The sequence below is a fragment of the Lepidochelys olivacea genome (assembly GCF_965140295.1).
Source record: "Lepidochelys olivacea isolate rLepOli2 genome assembly, chromosome: 7".
In the NCBI taxonomy this organism is placed as follows: Eukaryota; Metazoa; Chordata; order Testudines; family Cheloniidae; genus Lepidochelys; species Lepidochelys olivacea.
This window is the reverse complement of record NC_140417.1, coordinates 19,238,470-19,265,881: the sequence shown is the minus strand read 5'-3', so window position 1 is coordinate 19,265,881 and position 27,412 is coordinate 19,238,470. Positions and strand designations below refer to the sequence as shown.

General features: G+C 45.7%; 1 protein-coding gene across 1 annotated transcript in view; it reads left to right on the top strand.

Annotated features, from left to right (window-relative positions):
• PLXND1 (plexin D1) overlaps positions 1-27,412 on the top strand; it is a 126,151-nt gene that overhangs the window by 44,150 nt on the left and 54,589 nt on the right. The window contains exons 6-14 of the mRNA XM_084634961.1: positions 445-619; positions 2,122-2,230; positions 4,091-4,193; positions 12,584-12,688; positions 15,196-15,285; positions 16,574-16,667; positions 21,001-21,164; positions 23,270-23,421; positions 24,669-24,768. Coding sequence (XP_084491087.1) covers positions 445-619; positions 2,122-2,230; positions 4,091-4,193; positions 12,584-12,688; positions 15,196-15,285; positions 16,574-16,667; positions 21,001-21,164; positions 23,270-23,421; positions 24,669-24,768 — 1,092 coding nt within the window. The remainder of the gene's footprint in view (positions 1-444; positions 620-2,121; positions 2,231-4,090; positions 4,194-12,583; positions 12,689-15,195; positions 15,286-16,573; positions 16,668-21,000; positions 21,165-23,269; positions 23,422-24,668; positions 24,769-27,412) is intronic.

The following is a 27,412-nucleotide window of genomic DNA, read 5'->3' as shown; positions in this document are numbered from 1 at the left end:
GCACAAGGAGCTGCTGCTGTAAAGGGAAGAGGTGTGCTCCAAGACAAGGTGGGGATAGAACCAGTAAGGTGCTTAGGGTGGAGTGGGCTAGGTGGCACATTCCGGATGGAAGGGAGCAGTTTAGATATGTGTAGTGGGGCTCCTACCTTGGCTTTGTGTTTGGATGACCATCTGAATAAAGCACATGGCTAGTTCTGAGTGTCAAACTATGAACTTACCCTATATATTTACTTACGGAAACAATGGAACTCTATAGTGATAAAGGTGTATTACTGTAGCAATTTCTTGTACACCATATGACGCATATGACAAAATAGATACTGAAAAAATCAGCTGTCAGTGGACATGTTTGCTGAACTGGTTAGTCTATATGCTTCAATCACCTTGTCCAACTCTGTCAATCACTTTTTATAGCAATAATTGAACTTTTTGTCCAAATTTAAGGCCATGATAATCCAAATAAATGGGAACATCCCGAGCCTCAGTGGAATGGAGATGTCTTGTGATTATGGAAATAATATCTACACTGTCGCCAAAGTCCCCGGAAATGATGTAAACTATTTTATTTATTGTAATTTTCTTCCAAGAGAGAAATATCCCACGTTCCCACCCAATCAAGGTATGTAATGGAAAATGGGCTCAGTGTACATTCCAAAATCTCTTTTATGGAATTAATTTTCTTCATTGTTGTGTTGATTCTGGGGTTAAAGGTTATTTTTTTGCAAATAATACTATTTATAGAAAACATTGGAAAAAAGGACAGCTGCACAGCTTCTCTAGTATATGAAATGTCACACTATAATCATTGCTGGAAGTTCCTGAAATCTTTTTACCGTCCTAACATGAGTTGTCAATCAGTATTTTCGAATCCATCTATTATTACTGGTGGAATTGAAAAACCAGTTCAGGTATGTAACTTATTGGGTTTTGCTTATGTTGTCTAGATAAAATTTGTTTTTAAATTTTCTTTTAATAAGTACTGAAATCTACAAGTTTAAGCTCTTTATAACTAATAGCATTATTGTTATTTCTAATTATTACTATTTTACTTTCCTTTCAAAAATACATTTCAGAAAAAAAAATCCAGAAGAAAAAGTGAAGTGTGGTCTGAGACAGCTCAGGAACACTAATACCATCTGCATGCTGCTCTTTCCAAAATACTAAGACTGAAATCTTCAAACCTGCCCACAAACTTTGGATGCTTCCAAAATTGGATGCTCAGCATGAGATACCTGGGACCTGACGTTCATAGACACTGCACATTTGCAGTCCCACTTGAAGTCAGGGGAGGTGGGCGCCCAACGCCTTTGGAAATCAGGCCCAAATTGTTTCATGCTGGGTACAGTGAGGCATCCAGAATCTGTAGCCAATTTTGAAAATTTTGACCTACACATTCTAGACTTCAGGGTGGGATTTTCACAAGTTTTCACCATTGGTCTAACTGCTCCACTGAAGTTTAATCATTGGCTTCAATGGGAGCAAAGTTAGGCCAACACTCTGAGCACTTTTGAAAATCCCACTCATATTAGGCAGTTTTAAAAGATGTCATTGATATTCTCCCCAGCTGTAGGAAGAATGGTAGTGATTGAACTGCTTTGTATTATTGTTTATGGTAATGTCCAAGCCAATTTCTGGAAGCCTATCTTTTGATTTTTTATGCACTTCTTGGAAGAGGCTTTGAGTCTCATCCCAGGGGTGTTTATCATAAGATTTCAAAAAATTAAGTAATTAAGCAAACAGCAGGAGAAATGTAGTTTACAAATGTTGGTAGCCAAAAATGGGACTTTTCACCATTTTCAGTTGGTTTGTCCACACTGAGAAAATGACTGAGGTTTTAAAACATATTGACTAACCTGATTTAATTAACAAATTTAAAAATACAACTTAGCACTTTGTGTAGGCAAAGACACTAATTTAACTTTGGGGGGGAAGGGATTTAAAGGTAGGGGGGCTAAATGAGGAGGAATATATGAACTCTGAGAGGCAACCCAGAGGAAACCCCAGAGAAAAAATTTCAGCAGCTGGGATATTGTTTACTCAGAAGTTTTGTCTTGCCCTCTAAGATTGAGCAAAAATAGAAACTCTCTTTTGATCCAATATTCTTTGGCTTGCTTGTTTCAGACCATGTGATTGTTCAAACTGCAATACGGGTCAACGGCAAAAATATTGTCTGGGCCAATTTCACCATTTATGATTGCAAAAGAACTGGAAATATTTACCCCAAAACAGCGTAAGTGATCTCACCTTTCATAAACTACAGCAACCAAAGCAGTTTGGGGGGAGGTCAGAGTTGGGAGAGAAGGCAGGGTGTTGACAAACAGTAGCTTGCTCTGCTGTGTCTCACTTTAGAACCTGGTGATTGAAACTTCCAAATCTTTGTGCCAGGGGAACAGATGTAAATTGAGCAATTCAAAATGGTGTGCATGCATCATTTGAGGGTGCTTGCTTGTGGGGTTAACTGAGCAGGAACAGCCCTCCCTGCCAGCGGGACTGTTTGAGTCCTGGGCAGGATTTGGCGGGATTGAGGATGATGATTGCCAGGGATTTATACAGGAAGGTCCTAGCAGCATCTCAGGCCATCTGGACATTTCGATGAAGCCTGGCTTATCTTTTTTGTATTTTATTTTTTTAAAAAACATGAACAATATTTTTATTTGAAAGTTTTTTGTGTTAACCCTTAGGGTGCTGGCTAATCTCCAACTCTTTAGCACTCGCATGCTAATCTGTGTGTGCATCGAATATATCTAATCAGTATACTGCATTTAATCTAATCTATAGTATTTATAGAGAATCCATCACCATAGTATCAGGAGACCTTGTAAGCGTCGTACCTTAGGGACTGGACAGTTTCCAAGGGTTTAGTGGAGGTATCTGAAGGCTGCTGTGCCAAGGAGAGGGAGGGTTTCTGGCTGCAGGGAAGTGAGGACAGATCTGTACTCATGCCTTCAGATTCCCAAATGGCCCTGTCATCACCCCCTCCTTCCCCCACATCCCCCAGAAACAAGCCCATCATCTCGTGGCTGACCTTATGACATATTCCACTGGCAGTTTCTGACCACTTCCTCAAGCTGGAAACCAGCAGGGTATGAGGGGGAATCACAGCAGGAGGTGAAGTCTGGGGTGCAAACAAACTGGCCTGGAGCCCAGAGCAGCTCTGTGCAGTGATATGGACCAGCAGCATGTGGCTGTGGGGTGCTGGATGGGGTGGGGCTACAGTGATTGTGGGAGGGTCCAGAAGAGGACTAAGAAAGCCAGAGGAACCTCATTGGAGAGAGAGGAGGGAGTTAGGAGCAGGGAGCCAGATAGGCTAGAAGGAGAAGAGGGGACTGAAGAGAAGCCAGGTATACTTGGCTCCCAACTCTCTACTGAAAGCCTTCAGACTGGGTATGTTTGTCTTTTGGTTCTAAGGGGGGTTAAACAACAGAAACAGTCAGACAAATAATCCATGCATTTGACACGCTGAGTCCCATCCCATGCATTTCCAGAACTGCTTGGGAATAGCCATGTATCTCTCATTGGATATAATGGTTTGTTGGTGCTGGTTTCAACCCATGGAACTCTGTGCATATTTACAGGGTATAATGGTGTGACCCAATGACCCAGTCAGTGTAGGGTTCCACAGCCTCTACGCAAAGCCATTGAAAAAGCCACCAGAAAAGTTAGCGTCACCTGACTTAATGGGACAATTTACAGGGTTTAAAAGACATATTTTTAAAAATGGGAGAGGGGCTCAAATACTCGCTGGCTGCCTAAAGTCACTCTGGTCCAGAAGCTTTGACTGTGTGAGCCAATTAATGGAACTGACACCTTTAACTGTTTGTGGAGAAGTCATTCCCCACCAAGGGCCAGCCTGATTCAGAATCAGGCAACAGCCTCAAGAGTTTTGGGCGTCAGCATAGCCATAAAAGGAGGGATAGAATGACCAGAGCCTTCTCTGAATGGATTTGTCCTAGGGACCATAAAACAGAGAACACAGAGTCTACAGGTATGTGAAGAACTATAACCTGACACTGACATTGGGCTCTGCAGAGGGGGCTGAAATCTGCACGGCCTTTAAAAATTAAGTGCACCTGCTTTTTATGCATTTCAGATGTACCAGTTGCCTCTCGACCAAATGGAAGTGTTATTGGTGCACTGAGAAATACATGTGTGTCTCCAATTACTCTGATTGTGAGGACTCACTAAAGATGAATGTAAGGCACATTGGGCTTTGTTATTTCGTATGATTTTGTAAGTTGGCTGCATTACTGTTATTATTTTCTGCCTTTTCCTGGAGAAATTTCCTGTGTTGATCAGATGCCATTGGTTTTAGAATACTTTACTGGAATATATATGGGGTCAGCTGTGGGGCTGGGACTCAGGAGACTGAGGCTCTGCTCCTGGCTCTGTCACTGACTTGCTGTGTGGCCTTCAGAAAGTCTCTTCCTCACTCTGTGCATCAGTTTCCCCTTGTGTAAAATGAAGATAATGTTCCTGCACTTTTTAAAGAGCATTGAGATTTGGAAATAAAAAGCTGTGTGTAAATGCACAGGAGTAATGACTTCTAGACACTAGCAAGCTCACAAGTTCTGAAAATGCTTCTGTCTGGATTGGTGATGGGATACAGAGCTGGTCACCATTTTAATCTCTCTCCAGTTAGTATCAAGACTACTTAGCATTTATGCAGCACTGATTAACACCCCTGTGAGGTAGGTAAGTAAGTGCCCTCTCTTCACAAATGGGGAAACTGACGCTAAGGTTGGTGAAGTGACTTACCCAAGAGCATGCAGAGAGCTGGTAGCAGAGCCAGGGTTAGAACTGAGCAGTTGCTAGTTCCCAAATGTGTGCTTGATCACATGGTGTCTCCAGGTAGTGACTGAAAGTGGTTACATTGAGAGGCTATTCAGTGAGCTGTGAAAAGTGGTTCTGTGGTCTCAGTCCTGCTTCTAGTAGATAAGTGTCACCATTACATAACCTGTTGGCCCCAACTAGCACCTTTGTTAGCAGCTGCAGCAGAAGGCATAAACATTTTTGTTGAGATGGAGTCTAGTCTGCCCTCTCCATTCTGGAAGTGGTCCCTCTAGACTGAGGAGCAGGCATTGTGGGGGAAACTAACACTGAGCTGAACCTGTTCTACAGCTGAAAAGAGGACTTCAGTTTCCAGGGCGGTCAGTCCAACACCTTTCATCAGTTTATCTCCGGTTTTCTTGCAGTTGACACAGCTTTGTGTGTCTATGTATCTTGTAACAGAGTAAAGAATTGTTCGTGTGTGGGGTTCTTCCAACATACATGTTCAGCTTTCCTGGTTATTTCAGCAGGCTTTGTCCCTTGGTTCTTTATTACTGTTCAACCTGGAGCAGTGCCTTGATTTCCACGCACCTGGGGATGCCTGGATTTAAGCAATAAAATAAATGTAACAATACCTTATCGTTCATTTAGCTTTTACTAGGCTGTTGTGGTACATTAATGAAATGGCAGCTAACTTGCTAGAGCGCCACCGGTGAGTGCAGAAAATCGCCTTTATCCAAACAAATTACAGCTCCTAATAACAGAAACTTGGCGTAGTCAAGCTTCTGAAATTTAAACTGAAGCGAATTTAAATAAAATTGGCCTTTAGCAATCAATTTATTGGACCTCAGAGCTAAGCTTTTACATTTTAAATTGAATATTTCTTTGGTGCTAGCACTCTGAGCCTCTTTCAAGCTCATTGAGACAGAGATTCCCCTTGCTTGTTACCTTTATACAAGGACCTCGGCCATATATTAGACTTTCCATTCGCTCTTCCAGACTTGACCTCAGTGATCTGATGGCTTTCCATTCATGTCCCTTCATACCCTGCCTCCCTTTGTGGAACTCTCTGGAACTCATGTAATTCATTAAAGAAGGAAGGCAGATATGACCAATACATTGCAACTTTATCCTATACAGTTCTTTCCTTATAAAAACAGTATGAAAGGCTTCCTGCAACTGTTGAGTCACAGCCAGTCAAATTGTTCTTTGAGAATAATATTCATTGCAGATTTAACCTTCTTCTCTGCTTGTGACTCATCTGTGAACAGATTTTCCAAATCTCTTAGCAGTTTGTAATTGTTAAATGAACAGTATAAATCTGCAGCCCTTGCTTTTTCATGAATCATTCACTTTGGGCCAGATTCTTAAAAGTTCTCAGCACCCAACATGCTGAGTTCTTTTGAAAATCTGATCCTTTGACTCTTTGCTATTCTGTGTGTGGGACTAGTCACTAAATCACACAATGTTGTTACTGCTGTTTGAATGAGTAGAGTCCTGAAAATCTGCAGAAATTCACTTTATATCCCTGGACCATTTTTGCAGATCGTGGATTGGATGCAGATACAAATTTTGTATCCGCGCAGGGCTCTATGGACGAGAGAAGATTTCTAAAAAGGAAAATAAATAAATGCAAACAGGGACTTAGGCCATGTCTACACTACCACTTATTTCGGCAAAACTTATGTCACTCAGGGATGTGCAAAAAACACATCCCTCATTGACATAAGTTTCTCCGGCATAAGTGGTAGTATGCACAGCGCTAAGTTGGTGGGAGAGCTTCCCTCGCTGGCATAGCTACTGCCGCTCATTGTGTGTGGGGGGGTTAATTACGTCCACGGGAGAGCACTCTGCCATCAGTATAGAGCGGCTACATGAGAGATCTTACAGCGGCACAGCTGCATCATACAGCTGTGCCACTGGAAGGTCTCTAGTGTAGACCTAAGTTCCCTGTAAGCTGCGCAGCAGCCTATTTAGCGCCGCGTCAGTGCTCAGGAAATCCGCCTGGGGACCGGCTGCGACCAGAGGAGTGGCCCAGACCTGCTGCGGCTGGGGAGCCCCTCCCACAGTCCGGGGCACCGCGGCCTCAGCCAGGATGGCACAACCCAGCCCAGCCCCATCCGCGGCCAGGGCAGCCCAGCCTGGACCCAGTCATGGCTGGGACAGCCCAGCCTTGTGTCCCCGTCCCCCGGCCCGAACCCAGCCCCGGCCTGGACCTGCTAGGACCAGGAGAGGGGTGCCTATCCTGCGGCCCCAGCCCTGGAGCTGCTGCATGAAGAGAGACCTGGGGGGAGTTCCTGAGCCCCATATCCCCAGTCCCACCCCAGAGCCCGCACCCTCAGCTAGAGCCATCAAATGAATTCAGCTCCCCAAACCAGCTGATACTCCACTTTTCTTTAAAAAAAATACTAAGGACCTTTTTCAATAATAACTAGGTTGAATTTAAAATTAGACAGGCCAAAACACCAGCCAATACACTCCAGGGACCAATCCTGCACTGACAGGGAGTGATTGACAACATTTAACCCAACAAAGTCTTTTCCATCTCTAATGTCTGTGGGTCGGATCTTGATGCTCTTGTTCAGTTTTTAACCCCTGAGAGTTTTGCCTGTGCAAGGACTATAAATTAGTCTGTCACTGCTGTGATGGATACCTTAGAAATAACGTAGCCAGACAGCCTGTGATTCTAAAATTAACCCTCAGTCAGGGATCCATGGTACATCTCTCCACCCAATAAGAGATGCAAGTCACTTCCAAAATAACAAACCATCACATCATGTTCATAATCTTGCCTGCGTAGCGCACAGTCACATACACTGTCCCACAGAATATATCCTGGGCTTACAGTGAATGACAATCTTCTATCGTCACAAAAGGAATCCAGAGATAAGCTAATTTGGGTTAGTATTCATCCTGAGCCTGTCCCCCATTCACAGGCAAATTCTCTTCTGTGGGCCACATTCCGCTCCCAGTGTAAATCCAAAGTCATTCTGTTGGCTTCAGTGGACTTCTCCAGATTCACACTGCCTTGCTGGGAATGAGAGCAGAATCCATCCCTGTATCTCCACAAAGCCTGAATTGTACAGCCCTGAATGGACAGGAGAGGGAAACTCAAATCCCTTGCCTCATGCCCCCACCCTGTTTCCTCCAGGGAAAAAATCATTCATAGAGCATGTTACACCTACTGCCTGATTGTTTTGATTTTGCTTCTAGAGGGAAAGTATAGCAGTCTCAGTGACCCCTTGACCACAGCCTCACCTCACAGCTTTTCAACCTCTAGAATCCTTGGACTGTCAAAGGAGCAAACTTCCTGAACCACTGAGGATTAAAATAATCAGATGAGCTCAGTGCTGCCAAAGGCAATCACCTCCAGAAGGCTCAGTGAGACAGATCCTGAGGTCCTTACACAGGCAAAACTCCCTCTGGAGTCAATGGGAGATTTGCCTTAGTAGGGACAGAATAAAAGCTGGGTAAGAACCCTGAGGATTTGTCTCCAGATTTGGATGCATCTGAGAATCACTGAGTCTCTTGAGTTCACAGCTGTTACTACTGAAAAATTTAGAGCAAGTCTTTGAATGATGCTTCAGGGATATGAATTTAGTTTTAATTAAGGGACAAATCATCAAAAAAAAGTGTGTGCCAATGGGTACCCACATTTGAATGCACAGTTGCACATGAATATCAGGCTATTGCATGCACATAAATGCCCTTTTGCACGTACAGTTACCCGATGTGTGTGCCTAGTTGCAGTAATTGTATATACAAATAAAGACATATACTGTGCTTGCAAGCTGTGCCCTCTTTTATTCAGTTATATGGGCCCTTTTCATTGGTTCACAGTGCTGATTAATTATGGAGAATGTAAGAAGTGTTGCCCAGTGGTGAGAGTGAGGGACTGGGAATCAGGCCTCCTGGGATCTGTACCTGCCCCTGACACTGGTTTGCTCTGTGACCTTGGGCAAGTCACTTACGTTTTTCCTTTGTGATTCAGTTTCCCCACCTGGAAAATGAAAATAATAATAGTACCTACCAATGAGACTTATTTCCTTTTTGTAAAACTCCTTGACATCCTCAGATGGTAGGTGCTGTATAAATGCATAACAATCATTTAAAAGATTTACGAAGGACTAAATCCCAAACGTAAAATTTTCAGAAGCACGTAAATCTGATTTTCAAAAATGGCTTAGGCAGTTAGAGCCAGATATTTAAAGGGATTTGGGCACCTAACAATCTAGATAGGTGCCTGGTAGGATTTTCAAAAGCACCTACCTCCAATTTAAATGCCTTTTAAAATCTGCCCCGAGGAGCCTACATTTCACTGAAAGTCAGTCAGACGTAGGCTCTGAAGTCACTTAGGTGCTATTGAAAATGTTATCCCAAGTGGAAAAGATACATCCGTCTCTGATTTCCTTATTGGTGCTAAATATTCCAGATACATTCAGGTAGAATGCATCTGCTGTGCTGCTGAATATACCAGGTACGCGCACATACTCCTGAATGTACCAGTGTAGATTCTAATATCCCATTGATTTCACTGGCCTGGCAGTGGATGACAGTAGTAGTGCAGAGGAGCTGATTGAGAATCAGCAACCAACAGATTAGTCCTTAATGTTTTTAATAATCACCATGTACTTGTACACAGGATATTTCTACTTAAATCCAAAGGAAATTCCTGGGACTTAAAAAAAACAACACATAGCATTATTGGATTGACTTTTTTCTAAGAAATCACTGCATGGAACCTGCAGCTTTGCTGACAAATGTAGAATTGCACTGAAACTTGTTCATTGACATGAGATTAGCTGGTTCTTGACACAAGGAGAGCAGGCATTAGTTTGCAGAGAAGTGATAATTTTGTTTTCTATGCCTTGGGATGAATTTGAAGCTGCCAAACCACATCCAGAAAGAAATTGGTCATCTTTTTTATTTTTTCCTTTTGATTGATATTTTGGAAACAGACTCCCTTTGGGTCCTTATGCCTGTTCCTCTCCTGCCTCCACAAGGTCTAATGCTTGTTCCCATCCCTTCCCCAGTACTTCACTTGCTCAGAAAGGGAGAGCAGGAAATAACTCTTATGGGTTGCTCTTCAACAGCCTTGCAGGGCTCATGAGCCACTGATTGGAAAGTATTGTTAAGAGAATCCAGTGCCAGAACCTCTTACATTTTGGTGCATCAGATAAAATGGGACCCAGACCCAAACCACATCTGGATTTGCTTTTGCTTTTTGCAAAACCAAAACCCTTTTTCACAAGCTGATGTCTAGTTGGCCATGATGAGTGAGCAGGGGATGAAGGCGGAGAATTCCTGAGGGGACATTATGCAGAGCCTTGAAGATCAGCTTGAATTTGATGAAGTGGAGGAGAGGAAGCCAGTGGAGGAATCCAAAGGGAGTGGAATAACATGGGCAGAAGAGTGTGCAGGGTAGATTGTCGTCCTAAACTGTAGGGAACAAAACAAAGACACTTGTCTTACTATCATTATTGTTATTTATTAATCACTAATTGGCATTAGGCTTGCTTGAGCCCAGGGCTGAAGCCAAAGTGCAAGCCCCACCGCGTAGGGCTGAAGCCGAAGGCTCAGGTTTTGGCTTCAGTCCTGTGCGGCAGGGTTCAGGTTACAGACCCTCCTGCTCCACCCGGGGCTGAAGCCCTCAAGCTTCGGCTTTGGCCCCACTGCCCCAGGGCAGCGAGGCTCAGGCTTCAGTCCCCCTTCCTGGGTTCATGTAGTAATTTTTGTTGTCAGAAGGGTGTCACGGTGCAATGAAGTTTGAGAAACCCTGAATTCAACATTTACAAATCTTTCCACATTATGTAAAAATCAAGCACCTGTGGCATCGCTGCTGAGAAGAAAATGCCACGTCGGCTCCATACAGGAGCATTTTAAAAATTCAGGCCCTTTTCCCTGATCCAACCATGAATGAGCTAATCAGCTGGAAAATTCCCTTTCCAGTCATTGATGAACAGCAGGAGAAGGGACTGCAGGACAACAAGTTAATCAGCCCTGTGAGAGTATTTATCTGGCAAGCCAAGCTGGTTGCTGTGACATGCAAGGACACACAAGACCATAGGAGCTTTCACATAAATTTTCAGTCCCCGGCTGCATTCGCTTTAACCCTTTTCACTCAAGGAGACTATGGACTGAAATCTCCCTCAAACCCTTTTCTTTGTTGTTTTTACTTCTCTCCCCCTCCCATGTGTCTCTCTCTCTCTCTCTGTTGTTTAATCTTCATGATGAGGCAGCACTGACTGTGCTTGGTTAAGATCAGTGTCCTGATAAAAACTGAAACTCGGTTTCCGCAGTCAAACAAACACTTTAAGATAATTCATTGACCCTGAAGCCATGCTTAGAAGAGCCAGGAGAGGCACTTTAAATGCTAGGAGTTCCCAGTGCACAGAGAGCTTCCAGCAATATGAAAATGTTCAGCTGTGTGTCTTAGTGTTATACAGCCTGATTCTAATCTCACGCTGGTGTAAATCAGGAATATCTCCACTGAAGTCAGTGGAGTTACACTGGAGTAAAACAACGGTAAGTGAGAAGAGAATCATGCCCTTTGTTATAAATTATTCTGCATATCAGATCAAATAGTCTGCTGTCATTTACCCCAAAGACTCCACTGTCAAAGACATTACTCTGGATGTCCCCTGGGGTAACTGAGAGCAGAACCTGGCCTAGTTTGTTGCTGCTGTTTGCAGTGCAGTTTACATTTCATGAAAGAACAGGATGGGTTTGTCATAAAGATCTGGGCTTAGAGTCAGACCAGTATCGGAGCCATCACTCCCAAGTGAGAAAAAAAATTGGGGGATGACACAGGATGAATGACTTTTTAAAATAATTTTTCAGTTTCACTTGGATCTTTAAATTCACCCATACTTTGGCTGCTCCTTCTCTAATGCCTCTTACAACCCTTTATAGCCCCTCACCCTCATTCACACACTCACATATACACTCTCACACTCTGTCTCTCTCACGTGCACACACACGTCTGAAATGCCTATGTGCCGAGGAGGCCACTGTAAAGTGAAATCTCTGCAGGGGCTTAAAGAAATGTGCAACACAATTTACAAGACATTTTGCTTTCTGCTGACGAGAGGGGATCTTGCAGGAAGCTTTGTCACTGTACAGTGCAGTATGTTTTTTGAGTGTCCCTCTGGCACTTTCCTCTAGCACTTAAGTGACTATAATAATGGGACTGTAGTTACAGCCCCAGAGTGGCACCTGATGAGAGCATATGGTTTTGCTTTTGATTTACAAACAATTTTTTTACTGTGCAAAGTGAGGAGTTCCAGATTGACAGCCCTGTCACGGGGAGACTGAAGTCCTCTATATAACAACTGAACAGGTACTGAAGGTGGAGCAGCCCTGCAAGACGAGGCAAGAGAGTTGTTCAGTTTTCATTCCCGTTTGGTCTTAGACTGAGACCGCCAGCAAGGGTGCCCGTTAGTGCTGATAGTGGTGGGGACAGCTGTCTGCTGGGAGCTGGACTGAGGCAACCATCTTGTTGCTATCACACAGCCATCAGATGGTATTGATTTTTGTTCACCACCTTCCTGGGCTGGACTTAAACTGGTGACCCAGAGGTAAAAGGTTAGGGTCACATTCCCAGTTCTATGAGCCATGCAGTCTCCCTGACAGCATGGGGTCAGCTTGTGTTTTCATTTTGTTTAGTCGGCTTCAGGCTGACTTTAAGGTATGACTGAAGGTGATGTTTTCATGACTTTTCTGTGTTTCCTTCTGTCTGTGTGATAAGGAGGCTCAACATGCTCGCAGCAAAGTTTCCCATTAACCTTTCTTGGTTTTCTTGTCTTCTAAATTACAGGGCACCACTGACTGTCCACGGATTGTACCTGCCTCGCTAGAACCTATGCCCACTGGGGCATCTCAGGACATCATGATCTCACTGGCTAATGCTGCTTTCTCCAAGGTAATTGAATTTGTAGGCAAAGCAAAAAGGTTCAAATGAGCTAACCAAGTGATCCTACTGTGGCACATAACAAGTCCAAGAGCCATGCTACTGGATTCTGCTGAGGGAGTGCCACCCTCTGCCTATACAGGAGTGAAGTCCCAGATCCTCAAAGGTATATAGGCACATAACTCCCATTAAAATCTAGTCCTAAGCAGCTTACCCTTTCCACCTTCATTAAACACAGAAATAGCTGTACTAGCAGAGGACATTCATGAAAAGTAGCCACCTGAGTGGGTGGGTTGAAATAGAAAAAGCAAAGGGAAAATTCATCTTGCATACGGACTTTCTCTAGGGATCTATTATAGTTAATGCCAGACCTTTCATGGCATGCATGCAGTATGTGGATTTATGCACATTGTAAAATATCCACTAGAACAAAATGTTTGGGGGAAATAAAATTCACACTTTTTGTGGATATGTTTTCCATGTTCGATCCTGTGAGCGTGCAGGTATCTGGCTCTCATGAGGGAATGCTCACCAAGCAATGTGCTGGGCAATCCCCAGGGCCTTGCTTCTGGAAAAGAAAGAAACACAGTTAAAAGGAAAAGCTGACATGAAGACCAAGTTAAGTCCAGAAATATAGGCAGAAAGCCCCACACTAACCAAACCAGCAAAGAAATATATTTTAACTTTACTTTAAAAAATGATGTCCCTTTCTGTGAAATCCTTTGGCATGTAGGTAGTTGCATGGGGCAAATGCAAATCATAGCAGTGGCCACAGAGTGATGCATTCTGGGATGTGTTTTAGAAGCCAGGAAGGGACAGAGGAAATATAATAAATGCTGGTATTTATGGAAAACTGTCTTGTGTTGTTTTGGGTCAGGTTCTCCAACCTTCATGTGCAATTGTGGGTCTAATTCATCTGCACAGTTACCACAAAAGCACATGCCAAATGGGGAAATGTACACACCAATGACCAGTTATCTTGTCTTTTATTCAGAGTGATGAGCAGATCTTGGGCATGTCTTCAGGTGTAAGGGGCTTGGGCAGCAGGCAAGCAGAATCAGGCTGTAGGGCTGTGATGTTAACAAACCTTCGGGAAAACCTGTAGATTACACCAGCAAAGAAAACTGTTCTTTGCTGTAACTTGGTTGCAATTTCCTGTCTAAGGTCTGGTATTTGTAAATAAGGATGTGCCCCTGTATTGTCAGCAAAATGGGAGAAAATCCGGCTTCCTCTGTGGAGCCACAAGGTGGCTAAAGAGGAAGACATAGCACGTGTAACCTGATCAGCAATGGAATAAACAGGAAGGTTACTGAGGCACCTCAATTCCCAGAGGGCAGCCCAGACGACTACCTTGCCATTTGATTTCCTCACTCCTCCAGTCTGCAAAATCCTCCTGGAGCAGCAGAGCAAGATTAGTTCTGCTGCTTTGCTCTTGAAAAGCTCTGTAACTCATGATCATTCCCCGCACAAAGGGGATCCAGGAAGCGAGATCCATTGCTGCTGCTATTGAGACTGCTAATGTGTTAATGAAAGAGGGAGAGGGCATGGGTCGGTTTAAAGGGCATACATTAAAGATTGGTGTAATGATTCACCGTCAAAGGATTTCAGCCTCGCTCTTGCTGCCGCACGTGTGCTGTGTGAGTCAGTTGGCTCCTGCCATGAATCAGGAGCTTCTTTCACGTTTCAGGCTGTTTTATCAAATCTGTGCCGTGGTTTTTAGGGTATATTTAGTGCTCATTAAAAGTGCTGCACTGAGCCTCGGAGATGGGATTTAGTCACACAGATGTGTACACTAGGAAGACCGGGAGCAGAATTTGGCCTCTGGTGTTATTAGTAACATAGTGTAGGGAAATTTATTTTTGAAAAATACTGTGTGCCAGATCCTTAATTGTACCATACCTCTGCTCAGCACAGTTGACACTAGGGGGACAAAAGTGGCTTTAAGCCCAGATGACTGGCCATGTTACAGTTTAGCTTAACCAAGACTCCTAGAGACCAGTTTGGCTCTTGCTGTTACTTAGAACAGCCTCAGAGCAACTCTAAATTCCACCCTTATAAAAGCCGTCTACAAGTCATTGTGCTGGCTGAGGATCTCCAGAGTACTATACACTTTGGCCATGCCACCTCCCACCCCTACTCAAGCCGTGGATTCCCTCACTCCAAGGGAGATCTTCAGTTGTCCTGTCAGAGCAGCTTTCCTATAGCAGACAAGGGCCAGGATTTGTCCCTTGTGTGATTTTTAACATGGTGGCGATTAAGCAGTTACTCCCTTTGTTATTTATGATTAACCAGGGTTAATCAGGATCTGTAATCCCCAAATTCAAACCTTTGAGTCCTATTCCAACCTCTGACTAAGTTATCCCATTGGTAACTCCACTGATCCATAGAGTTACTTCTGATGTTCACAGGAGAAAGAGATCAGAATCAAGCCCTGAAGCTCCATTCATCTCTGACTCTGGTGGAAAAAATAGGAAAGTATGTTGTTGCAAAAACTCTCTCCTCTTGTCTCTTGCTTTTAGGATACTGTTTTGGAATGTCATTTTGGAACTGACAGGACGTTTGAAGCCAGATGGGTGAACACCTCCACCATTCAGTGCAGCAGTGTCCTGGTAAGTATCTGGGCAGAGGGTCTGCAAGGCAGTCTGGGTTGTGTTCCAAACAGGGGCATTTGGATAGGGCCCATCTCACCCCTCCCCCTCCCTAACATACAACAAATAAAACACCCCCTCTCCTGCAAACAGTGCGGAACTGGAAAAGAAACAAAGCGGCTTTTAGCATCGCCAGAGAGATGCCCCAGAGTGCTCTTTGCATGTGCTGATGGCTGGGGAGAGCATTCCAGAGTCACAGGCACTCTGCTTCCTGTCTTCTCTGCATTATCCTACGGACTGTCTAGCAGCTCTCACCCAACTCAGTCTCAGCGTTAGTACCTTGGTTCCCAGCATGTCCCAATACACTTCACTGGCCTCGTTTAGGGAGTTCCTATTACAGGGTTCATCTAATCCTGTTGCTTCTAATCTGCCCGTAGGCAATGCTCAGTATTTCAGGAAAGAGCATTTTGTCACTTGGGGCTCAATCTTGCAAGGTGCTGAGTCCCCATAACTCCTGTTGGTGTCAGTTTGAGATGAGGACCCTCAACATCTTGCAGAATTGAGCCTTTACAAGGCCTAATCATGCCCCCATGGCAGTCCATGGCAAAAATCCCCTTAGCCTCAGTGGGAGCAGGCTTTCGCCCTGTATCCGCTGAACATATGTCAGAGATTTGTGGAGAGACTGTATCAGCTATGGGTATGGTGGGGAATTTATAACAACTGGGAAGAAAAAGATGCTGTAGCTATGGCCTGAAGAATAATCCCTTATTTACATACATTGATCTCCGTATCCGTTAGTAATGTCCCCAAAATATCCAAGTTCCCGTAGTGCCATATAGAGTTAGGTGGTACCACTGCAGAACAGGATTCTGATGGAAACATTTTAAAAAGAAGGTTGAGGGGAAAGTTTTCCCCTAGTCATATATTTTGGTGGAACATTTTAAAATTTGTAGACAGGGCAGCCTATTACATTTTCTTGCTCATTTCCACTTAGAGATCAGCAGATACAGGCCCCTGTGTTAAATAATACATCCACGGTGGATGGTTCTGCTTTTGCTGAGGTCTCCCTGAAAATAATTAAGGAGGACAGAAAAAATACCCCTCCTTTCCTTTTTCCCTGCTTCCTCTATTAAAGATTGGAGCCTCTCATTCTGAGAAACAATGCTATAAAGTGTATGAGCACTGTTATAATGAAGGATGTTAGTCATCTCGTGTGTGTGTGTGTGTGTGTGTGTGTGTGTGTGTGCAGGGGGTAATCTGCTATTTTAGTAAATTACATTACAACATGTTCACTTCTTTCTTCATGCAGCTCCACACATCAGAAAAAAGCCATATCTTCCCGGTAAACCTTCAGCTGAAGGATAAGCCAGACAGATTCATTGACAGTCCACAGATGATGACAGGTTTGGGCTGAAGATATTTTTCATTCTGCTTTAATTTGGTTAGGTTAAAGGCTCCTAAAAACTAACAAGACACTAGAGTCACAAGAGAGAGAGATTTCAGAGTAGCAGCCGTGTTAGTCTGTATTCGCAAAAAGAAAAGGAGTACTTGTGGCACCTTCGAGACTAACCAATTTATTTGAGCATAAGCTTTCGTGAGCTACAGCTCACTTCATCGGGTATCAGATGCATGCACACAACTCACACAAATCTTATACACACAGCTTAATATGCATGAGTATGTGTCCACACAGACCACATGTCAGATACATTTACACCCCCCAGACAAACATGCATACACAGCCGTAGACATAAATCCTGCATACACACACAAGATTACCCTCAGGCTAACACCCCAGTTTAGACGGCTTGCTTGTCAGCAGTGTATAGAACAGAACATTCTGAAATAATAGATCTCAACAGAAAATGTGAAGTGTCTCCCAGGGTCAGTGAAGGAATTTAGCTCAAAGGAGATAAGCATAGATGGAGGAGGGCTCTTGCAGAAGCTTTTATGGGAACTGGGATCAACATTTAATGCATTTTAAAAATTCACTTTTAAAAAAAATCTTGAGAAGGAATAGAATGTATAAACATAATTCCCCCAGACCCACGCTGTATCTCTGGGAAAAATACAAGGGTTCTTTGAAAAGCTCCTTGCTGCATCAGCAAACTAAACAAGGAGCAAAGAATTCAGATTAAAAGTGCACCGAAAGCAGTGGGGGAGTAGTGGAGCTCTACTCTAGTGGCTTGTCTGCTCGGTGATGTAACGCGCACCACAGGGGTCTGGTTTCTAAAGTGCACTAACATGATGCACATTAATTGGTCCATGTAGACTCTGCTGGTGCGCACTAAAAGTTCCCTAGAGTGCTTTAGTGTAGCGCTGAAACAGGATTATGTTAAAGCACACTAAGGAGCTTTCAGCATGTACCTGCAGCATCTACACAGACCAATTACTACACAGCCTGTTTAGTGCGTTTTAGTGCATTACCCCATATGTAGACAGGCCGCTTGATTAGGGCAGAACAAGCTCAGTAGACTGGCCTGCCAAGACTTAATGTTCGTGTGCTGACTGCCTCCTCTGTCCTGCCTCTCTGCCTTTGCCATGCTTTGAACTCTCCAGCTAAACCTGTGCTAATGTTGCATGTAGCATCTATGAGGCAGGTTCTCCTCTCACTTACACCAGCTTCACATCATTGTGACTCCAATGACTTCATTAGAGTTACTTCTAATTTACGTTGGTGTGAGAGGAGAATCAGGCCGTTTGCATGAGTTATAGTGAGAAGATCCTGACTAGGCTGAGAAACACTGAAACACATCTATTATAAGCCTGGACAGACAGATTTCCTGGTAGGATATGGCAGGGTGCAAGAAGGCATCTTGCAGGGGAATCAGGCAGTGGGGAAAACATTGAAAACTCAGTATCGGGGGATCACGAGTGAGAGGTTCCCAGGGGCAGAGTTCCCTGCTGGAGGGGATCAGGATGAAGGCACTTTGATTTCTTGAACTAATCTAGGTGGTGAGTAACAGAGGGAAAGGGGCACTGAGCTGGGGTCACTTCTCTTCATGATAGAGGATGAGTCTCCAGATGAGTGTTGTTGGGTTCAGAAAAGACAGAGAGGGGAACACCTGTAGCCTCCTAAATCACAGAGTCCATCAAAGAGCATTGAATCCACATCCATAGTTGCATGGAGGAGTGGTTAGTTTATGCGGCCCAAGTTTGGATTCAAGTTTGCATAACTTGAATCAACCTCTCTACCAACTAACTTCTCTGGTTCCACTCTACCTTAGTCAGATTGGTACATTTGAAACTACAGAGAGGTTTACAAAAGCAATTGCAGACCAAATGTATGGGGCCAGTTACACAACAGTATAACTCGTCTTTTGGCCTTGGTCAAGCTACTTTTGATTTTCCCCACTCTCGCTGATTTTCCCTACCTTTCTTTATCAGTCATTATTCTAAACCATGTTTCTGTCTCCGAAAATATCAAAGAAAGTGTAACCCATTACCTTAGTCTTAATAGTGCCCAGTGTGACACACTAACTCAGGGAGCTAAACCAGCAATTCTTGCATGGAAAACGGGAGGTTTGCATGCATAATTGTGAAGACTCAATAGCCTAAGCATAGGTGGATTATTGCATTATGTGGGGAGCTGGGAAAGGGCATTGAACCCCAGACAAAAAATTGACAACAATTTGGTTAAGTAGTTAGAGCAGGGAGATAAGAGTCTTAGGTTCTCTTCTTGTCTCACTTCTGACTTGCTCTTTGACTTTAGGCAGATTGCAGGGGCCTATGTTTTCAAAAAAGTTCATATATTTTAGAGATCTCCATTTCAGAGTGTTCAGTTTGAGACAGCCAAGGTCTGATTTGGCCACATGCTAAGCATACACAATTCCAGCTGAAGTCAGTAAGAGCTATGCATGCCCCTGGAACCAGGCCCTATATCTTTCAAGTAGGGTGCGCCAAAGCAGAGGAACCCAAAATCAGTGGGCACTTTTGAAAAGGTAGCCTTTTGGTGCCTCAGTTTCTCCTCTGTAAAGGGGTGATGGATCTGCATATGAAGGCAGGGGGGATTCATTAATTGTGTGATAAAGTTCTTTGATATTCTCTCTGGTGAAAAGTGCAAGAGAAGTGCCATTCCTGAGTAAGATTATTTCTGTGTTTTACACGTTCCTGCAAACATGTGTGGGTTTGAGGGAATGGGGAAGTGAAAATAGTGTTTCCTGAACATGTTTAACGGTTGATTCATAGGATACCCACATTTCAACGACTAAGGGCTTGAGGCAGAGGTGAAAGTAAGCCAGTACGCCCTGGTATGGCGTACCGGGACCGGTTTTCCCAGACGCTAATTTAAAGCCATGGGTAGCGGCGGCAGAGCCCCAAGCCCTTTAAATCTCTGCCTGAGCCCTGCTGCCAAAGCCCTGGGGTAGAGGTGGCGGGGCTCTGGCAGGGATTTAAAGGGCCCTGGAGCTCCAGCCGCCGCTACCACCCCAAGCCTTTAAATCCCCACCTGAGCCCTGCTGCCCGAGCCCTGGGGTAGTGGTGGCAGGGCTCTGGCAGGGATTTAAAGGGCCCCGGAGCTCCCCGGCCCCTTAAATCCCCTCCAGTCCTGCCACCAAAACCCTAGGGTAGCAGCGGTGGGGCTCCAGAGGGGATTTAAAGGGCTGGGGCGGTAGCGGCTGCTGGAGCCCCAAGCCCTTTAAATCTCCGCCTGAGCCCTGCTGCTGAAGCCCTGGGGTAGAGGTGGCGGGGCTCTGGCGGGGATTTAAAGGGCCCTGGAGCTCCAGGCCCCGCTACCGCCCTGGCCCTTTAAATCCCCACCTGAGCCCTGCTGCCCGAACCCTGGGGTAGCAGCAGCGAGGCTCTGGCGGGGATTTAAAGGACCCCAGAGCTCCAGCCGCTGCTACTGCCCTGGCCCTTTAAACCCCCACCTGAGCCCTGCTGCCCGAACCCTGGGGTAGCGGTGGCAGTTGGGAGCCCCCAGGGCTCCTCAGTGATTTAAAGGTCCCAGGGCTGTGGTGCAGTAGCGGCAGCTGGAGTCCTGGAGTGATTTAAAGGGCCCCGGGATCCCAGCTGCCACTACCGCAGCTGGAGCCCTGAGCCCTTTAAATCAAGATTTAAAGGGCCCGGGGATTTAAGGCCCTGCCTCTTCCGGTTAAGGCCCTGCCTCTTCCGGTTGAGGCCACGCCCCCTTCGCAGGACTCCGGCATACCGGTAAGTCCTCTAACTTACTTTCACCCCTGGCTTGAGGGTTGAGAAGGTTACTTAACCTGGGAATCAGCTAATAAAGAGGTGAAAGCACTGTAGGAAAATCATTAGGAAGCAGAGCCAAGCAGACCTAGTGGAACAGTGAGTCAAGAAAGCTCATAGCTGCTAAAGGGAAGGAAGGGGAATGTAAACATTGTACAGAGCATTGTAACGATTAGATTTTTGTCACAGAAAATGGAAGCAATATGATTGCTTTGCAGCAGGATGGAATCAGTTGTGCCGAGCTGCTTCCCATGTGGATACTGAGAATTAGAAAAATGTAACATAAACTGACAAAAGGGTTGTTTTTTTAATGCTAAATCATATTGTAGTGGGAGTGAGTGCCCAGTACTTCTGGGAAATCCTTAGGATCACAGCCAAGGCCCCTTCAGCTTGCTCTGTGTGCAAACAGTCCTGCTCGCCTGTTGGATTTCATATGCTGTATGGGTTAATATATATATTTGGCTTGGTGTTTGATTGTATAAAGCTAAGCACAGTCATGGAAGACCCAGCCTTGGGAACTCACACTGTCTTTTGTCTCCTGTGGTTTAGTGGAGGTCTATAACTGTGCAACTGGAAGCGCAGACTGTTCTCAGTGCCTGGGGAGAGAGGACCTGGGGCACCGATGCATCTGGAGTGAGAGCAGCTCCCTTTGCAGACTAAACACTGAATCCCCACAGATCCCAGTCATGTGTCCTGCTCCAGAGATTAGGAAGGTAAGACTTGAATGCAGCAGAGAGAGCATTCTGCTGGTCAGCATCACTCCATATAATGTAACAAACAACACAGCCCTGAGTTTCAAAACCAAGGGGAAGGTCACAGGTGTAGCATCTACTACCAGTCATTCAGTGGGGACAGCTGAGAAATCGTGCTTTATCCTTGATGCAAGATGAGCTCGAGACTGGCACCGTTCTGTTCACCAATTTGTTATGTTGCCCATTCACCTGAAAACTCCAGACTAGCTCCAGATGCTATCTAGGTATCACTCACAGCTCTTGTCAGACTCTCCAAGGCCATGTGTTGTTTTGGGGAGATGGGAAAATCAAACGGATTCATGCTATTCATGCTGAGTGATTTTTCAGAATTAACCAGAAGATTCATTAGCTAGGAATAGTCATTAGAATGGGTACAGATAAAATAATAACCTGCACCCAAACACCCATCCACACATGCCCTGAAGCTATAGTGAGGTTCACAGTGTCTGGAGCATCTCTAAAACACACTGACATAAAGTTCACTCAAAGTCTAGATCTGGATCCCAACTTTCCCACTGTTCTGGAATCCTGGGTTTTGATTAGAGATAGGGGACTAGCCACCAACTTCCACTCCAGATGCAGAGTCCCAGAGAAGAGTGTGTGTTTGGGAAATACTAGGATCAACTTCATGGGAAGGGCCAAAATCTGGAGAGCAAAGATCCTACGGAAAACAGCTAATGAATCCACCAAAGCAGGGGACGAGCATACAGCTATCCACTCATAAGCAGAGTGCTGTAACATTGTGTGTATGTATTTTGTGTTTCCCATAACCCATTCCATCTTGTCACTATCACAGGCCCAACAGTGGGAAGGGAATGTTCTCTGATGAGCCTCCCCCCGCCTACATATAAAATATTATCAGCTCCTTGCCAAACAAATAATGGAAACAAACCACAAGAATTCGGGTTTCAGGATGTCACAGGATTGTGATGCTATTTCCTTAGCAGACACTGGGCATTGAATCTAAATCCTCCATCACAGAAACATGCCAGCTTTGCTGCAGTGTTTACAGAGTCATCCTCAGGAGAAGGAGAACAACTGTATAGGGAAGGGGCACTGAGCATAGTAGTGGAATATTATCAGCCGTAACCAGCTTGTCGGAAGAAGGAGCCTCCGTTCTTGACCTTCCACCCCCTGGCTTACGTCATGTTGTGTTGGCAGCAGCAACAGTGAGGGGCAAGCTGCAGCCTCTCCAAATACACTCTGAGAAAGGTTGATGTTACCAGGCAGCTTTTGCTGGCTTTATTTGTTGATAAGTTTGTTAAATGTAAAGGGCCTTTTCTAAGGGCAGTGTATTTAACTAGACCAGATGAATAATGAAATCAAAGCAGCCAAGTGGCTCACTGCAAAACAGACAGTAACAAAGCAAATCTCCCATGGATATGCAGTAAAATGACAGCTTGCAACCTTTCCGCTGTTTGCAGTGGTCCCATCCCAATGAAGCAGGGTGTAATATTCAATTGCGACAAAGTCACAACGTGATTCAGTAGGAGGCAGTCTGCTCTCTGACTCGGGATCAGTGCCCCAGTATGATATTAGGGGAGGGGTACTTGTTCCCTGGCCAATGTCCAACTCGTTATGTATTTGTTTGTTTATTTGTTGAGCCTAGAGGCCCCCAGTCAAAGGTCAGGACCCCATTGTGCTAGGCATTGTCCACACACATAATGAAGGGATGGTCCTTGCCCCAAAGAACTAACAGTCTCAGAAGATTCTGCTGCTCCACTCTGTCTCCTAAATTGTTGTGCGGAGTTGCTGTGTTTCTCTCCAGAGGTGGCTGCATTTTCAATGGCAGCTGCAGTGATGTCTGTGCCCACAGAGGGCACCAGAGTCACCCGAGAATTGTAAGGCCTTTTTTTTCCACAAAGCTCCTGCAGGAAGAGCACGCCGAGGGGGCCCATGCATGTGAAGCTGGAGTGGCAGAGGCAGGACAGAATCAGATTAAACAGAGTGTACTCACACACACACACACGCACACAGAGGAACAGACATGACTTTGGAATCAAATCAAAAGGCTTTTCCGCAGTTCTGTTTTAACCCATTCCCCTTTTCCTTTGGCTCCTTGGCAGATTGAGCCCCTGAGTGGGCCCCTGGAAGGAGGAACTCTGCTCACAATAAGAGGAAGGAACCTGGGCCGTAGGTTCAGTGATGTCGTTAATGCTGTCAAGATAGGGAGTGTGAGATGTGCACCACTCTGGGACAGATACATGGTCTCTGAGGCGTGAGTAACTCAGGCTGAGCCACTGAAAATCAGGAGATTGTGCATAGGATTGTTTATTTTTTCCCTTTTTCAGTTAGCCAATTCCGCCCCTTCCCCTGTGATGGGGAAACGGCTGGCTGGGTGACGTTGATAGTGTCCCATTCAGTTATGCATGCATGCACCCATAGTGGGGACTGATAGTTACCAGCATTGAGCTGCTTTTCAACCTAATGAGCAAGTTTGGTGGGGACTTAGTTTTTCTTCCCAGTGTCTACATGACATACAACCCCACCCCTATAATAGGCACTAACTGGCCACTCCTTAACAGTCTCCACCAAAGACTGAATGGGCCAAGGAGACTCCCAGAGAAGGGCTGAGGCCCCTTGGTGGGACGGTGTGGGGGAAGTGTGCACAGCTGCTGCCTGCAGAGAACCTGTTCAGAGACTGAATGGAGAACTTTGCCCCCCCGAGCTGTCAAACCGTTCGCCTTCATTACACGTCATGTCAGTACTGTCTCACTTCATTATTTTATAGCCTTCCCCATTATCACCTCCAGGCTTGAGAGGAAAGCTGAGGTGATTGTCTCCAGACTCCTTGGGAGTGAAATCCTCTACAAAAGCCTGAAAGCCCCTTTTCCCCCAGCCAGTTTCCAACAGAGATGGTTATATTAGGCTATGAACCAAGGTCTTGAAGAGCAGCAGGTCAGACAGCCCAGAATGCCCATGCTCTGAGGCAGAGTCTCCTGGCACCAACAGCTCCATGCCTGATTGACAAAGATTTTGCCCCTCATGCTGGACTAGCTGGACACTACTAATGAGAAGCTCCACCCATGCTCTGCTATTCAGCTGAAAGCAAGAGCAGGTACTAGCTAAATAACAGTGTCTTCCAGGGATCCCTGTAGAAGGCCCCATATATCTGTGAGACCAGGATTGTTTGTTGAGCCTTTGGCTGTGTCTCTCCACTGAGCTTTTCCTTAAAATATCCCTCCGCAGAACTACTGTGGGGGCAGCGCAGGGGCAGCTGCAGTGTAAGCAGCAGGCAGACGTTCTTTCCAGGGTTGCCTTACCCTCCGCAAGGCGCCTATAGACAAGGTGGTGGTGAAAAGGCAGGGGGCTGGTCTGTGTTAGTACTTCCACCATTACTAGGCCCACCCGAGCTGCAAATGGTGCAATGGCGGCGGATCGCAAGGGAAAGCTCAGTCTTACTGAGCTCTGCTCTCTCTCTGTTCTGACCTCCCCTCTTTTTCCGTCTCTCTCTCTCTCCTGCAGGGTTGTATGCCGGACTGGAGAAGCTCCCTCTATATTTTCCGATGTAGTGACGGTTAACGTGAGCAGGGAAGGGAAATCAAGGGAGCGATACTCTTATGTGGTAAGTTGCCACCATCTCATTGAGCCCAAATTCATCTCTGGCGAGACTCTGATGCTCCACTGGCTTACATGAAGGAAGAACCTAGCTCACAGAGTCATGAGCCATCAGCGATGTTTTCAGCTATTCACTTTATGAGCTTCAGTGTGGCTGACTTTAGCTCCCTGTATCAAAACAAAATGCCAAGAAAGGGCTTCTGTTTCTTTCCACTCTGCATGTTAGCCCTCACATCACCATTTCCAGCCAGGAGAGGGGCACATGCCCAGAGAAGTTTGCCAACATTCCCATCATTCTCTGTCCATGTTTTTTCCTCCTTGCTTTCAACAGCAATCCCACAGTATGTGCACAGTACAAGGTAGATAGTCTTGGGGAGCATAGGATCTCCCAGTTCTCTTCCTCATTTTCTTCCTGGCTTCCATTTTGTTACTGTCACCATAGCCCAGGGGTGGGCAAACTTTTTGGCCTGAGGGTCACATCGGGGTTCTGAAACTGAATGAAGGGCCGGGTAGGGAAGGCTGTGCCTCCCCAAACAACCCAGCCCCCGCCCACTACCTGCCCCCTCCCACTTCCCGCCTGCTGACTGCCCCCCGTCAGAACCCCTGACCTATCCAACCCCCCCGGTCCTTGTCCCCTGACCGCTCCCTCCCGGGACCCCCCGCCCCTAACTGTCCCCCTGAGACCCCACCTCAATCCAACCCCACCTGCTCCCTGTCCCCTGACTGCCCCGACCCCTATCCACACCCCCGTCCCCTGACAGGCCCCCCGGGACTCCCACGCCTATCCAACCCCCCTGGTCCCCGTCCCCTGACTGCCCCCTGACATCCCCTTGCCCCTTATCCGATTCCCCTCCCCCGCTCCCCACCCCCTTACCATGCCGCTCAGAGCACCAGGACTGGCAGCCCAGCTCTGAAGGCAGCACCCTGCCAGCAGCAGCACAGAAGTAAGGGTGGCAAAACCATACCGTGGCGTATTTACTTCTGCGGTGCTGCCTGCAGAGCTGGGTGACTAGAGAGTGGCGGCTGCTGACTGAGGGCCCAGCTCTGCAGGCAGCAGCGCAGAACTAAGGGTGGCAACATCGTACCATGCCATCATTGCCTCTGTGCTCCTGCTGCTGGCTCTGCCTACAGAGCCGGGCTCCCGGCCGGTCGCCACCGCTCTCCAGCTGCCCCGCTCTGCAGACAGCAACGCCACCAGCAGCAGCGCAGAAGTAAGGGTAGCAATACTGTAACCCCCCCTACAATAACCTTGTGACCCCCCCACAACTCCTTTTTGGGTCAGGATCCCTACAATTATAACACCATGAAATTTCAGATGTAAATAGCTGACATCAGGACATTTATGATTTTTAAAATCCTATGACTGTGAAATTGACCAAAATGGACCATGCATTTGGAAAGACCTTAGCTATGTGACCTCACAGACAAGTACTTAGGCCCAGATTTTTAAAGGTTAGTTGTGTGCAGGTGTAGTTGTCAGCTAACCTGTGTGATGTGTAGCAGGTGTTTCTCAAGACCTCTTTTGATTAACATTGTTCAGTAGCCCATGGAGATGGTCATCCTTCTCTAGTGGTCTGAAAGAGACCAGTGCTTCTCTTACCTTTATGACCAAGTCTCAGGTCAAACCCATTAGTTAGTATCCCAATGCCGTTTAGGGCAAGCCAATTGGAATGATTCGTATGCCAAGTGCATGCTACTTTACTATAGTTCTTTGGGTTTGTGCTATGGTTTTGATTGGAATAGAGTATATAATTGTCCCAGCTTCTAGAGGCCTGAAATAAGATGTCACCTGTCATTACTTCCAGCAGGTTGATTTTGGTTCCCCTCCAGCTCAGTGGAAGTGCACTGGGATCCTAGTGTCAGTAGGTTCAGGTTCCAGTAGGTGTTAGATTTTTCACATCCAAAATGTCCCACAAGGGCGGAGCTAGCTAGGTGAGAGGCATATTCATGTGATGTGATATAAGGGTAGTGCAGACTGCAAATGCTGGTAAGATCCAGTTGCTTTTTCTGCAGAGTTTGGGATTTCTAGAGAATCATGAGTCTCCAGGATGTGTCTTTTGTAATCCAGAAAAGTAGACCTCACAGCATATCAGCTGTATTGGTGACACAGAGGTGAAAGAGGGTAAGGAATGGAGGCAGATGTGCTCTTTCTTTTTAAGTTGTTTTTGGTGTGTTTGAGGAAGACCTCTTGCGAAACATCTGCAAAAGCAACACCAACGAAAGAAAGAAAATCAACTGCCAGCACCCTGAGCTGCATTCATGAGAGCCCTACATTCCTGGCCACTGACCAGACTTGTGTCTGTGGCTACACCGCTAGGCAGAGAAAACAGGAGGAGCCATTTTTCTGTTCCTCTCACAGGAAGGAGGCTGTCTCATCATCAGCTGCTTCCCTCAGCCTGGGCTAGGAAATGGAACAAAAAATGTGGAGACTGAAATCCCGGGGTCAGGACCTGAATGTATGTAAAGAAAAGATTGGGTTAAATAGTGCCCTACAAAGTGTTGGGTATTGCAGCTGAAACAACAACTGTGTTTCGCCCCAGAGGTAGCTGCATTGCACAGCTGAGCGATTTGATTCCTCTTTGTCAGTTCTGCTCTCACGTAAATATGGAGTGTAAAACAGCTCTCACCATGTAAAACTGGCCTAGGTGAGA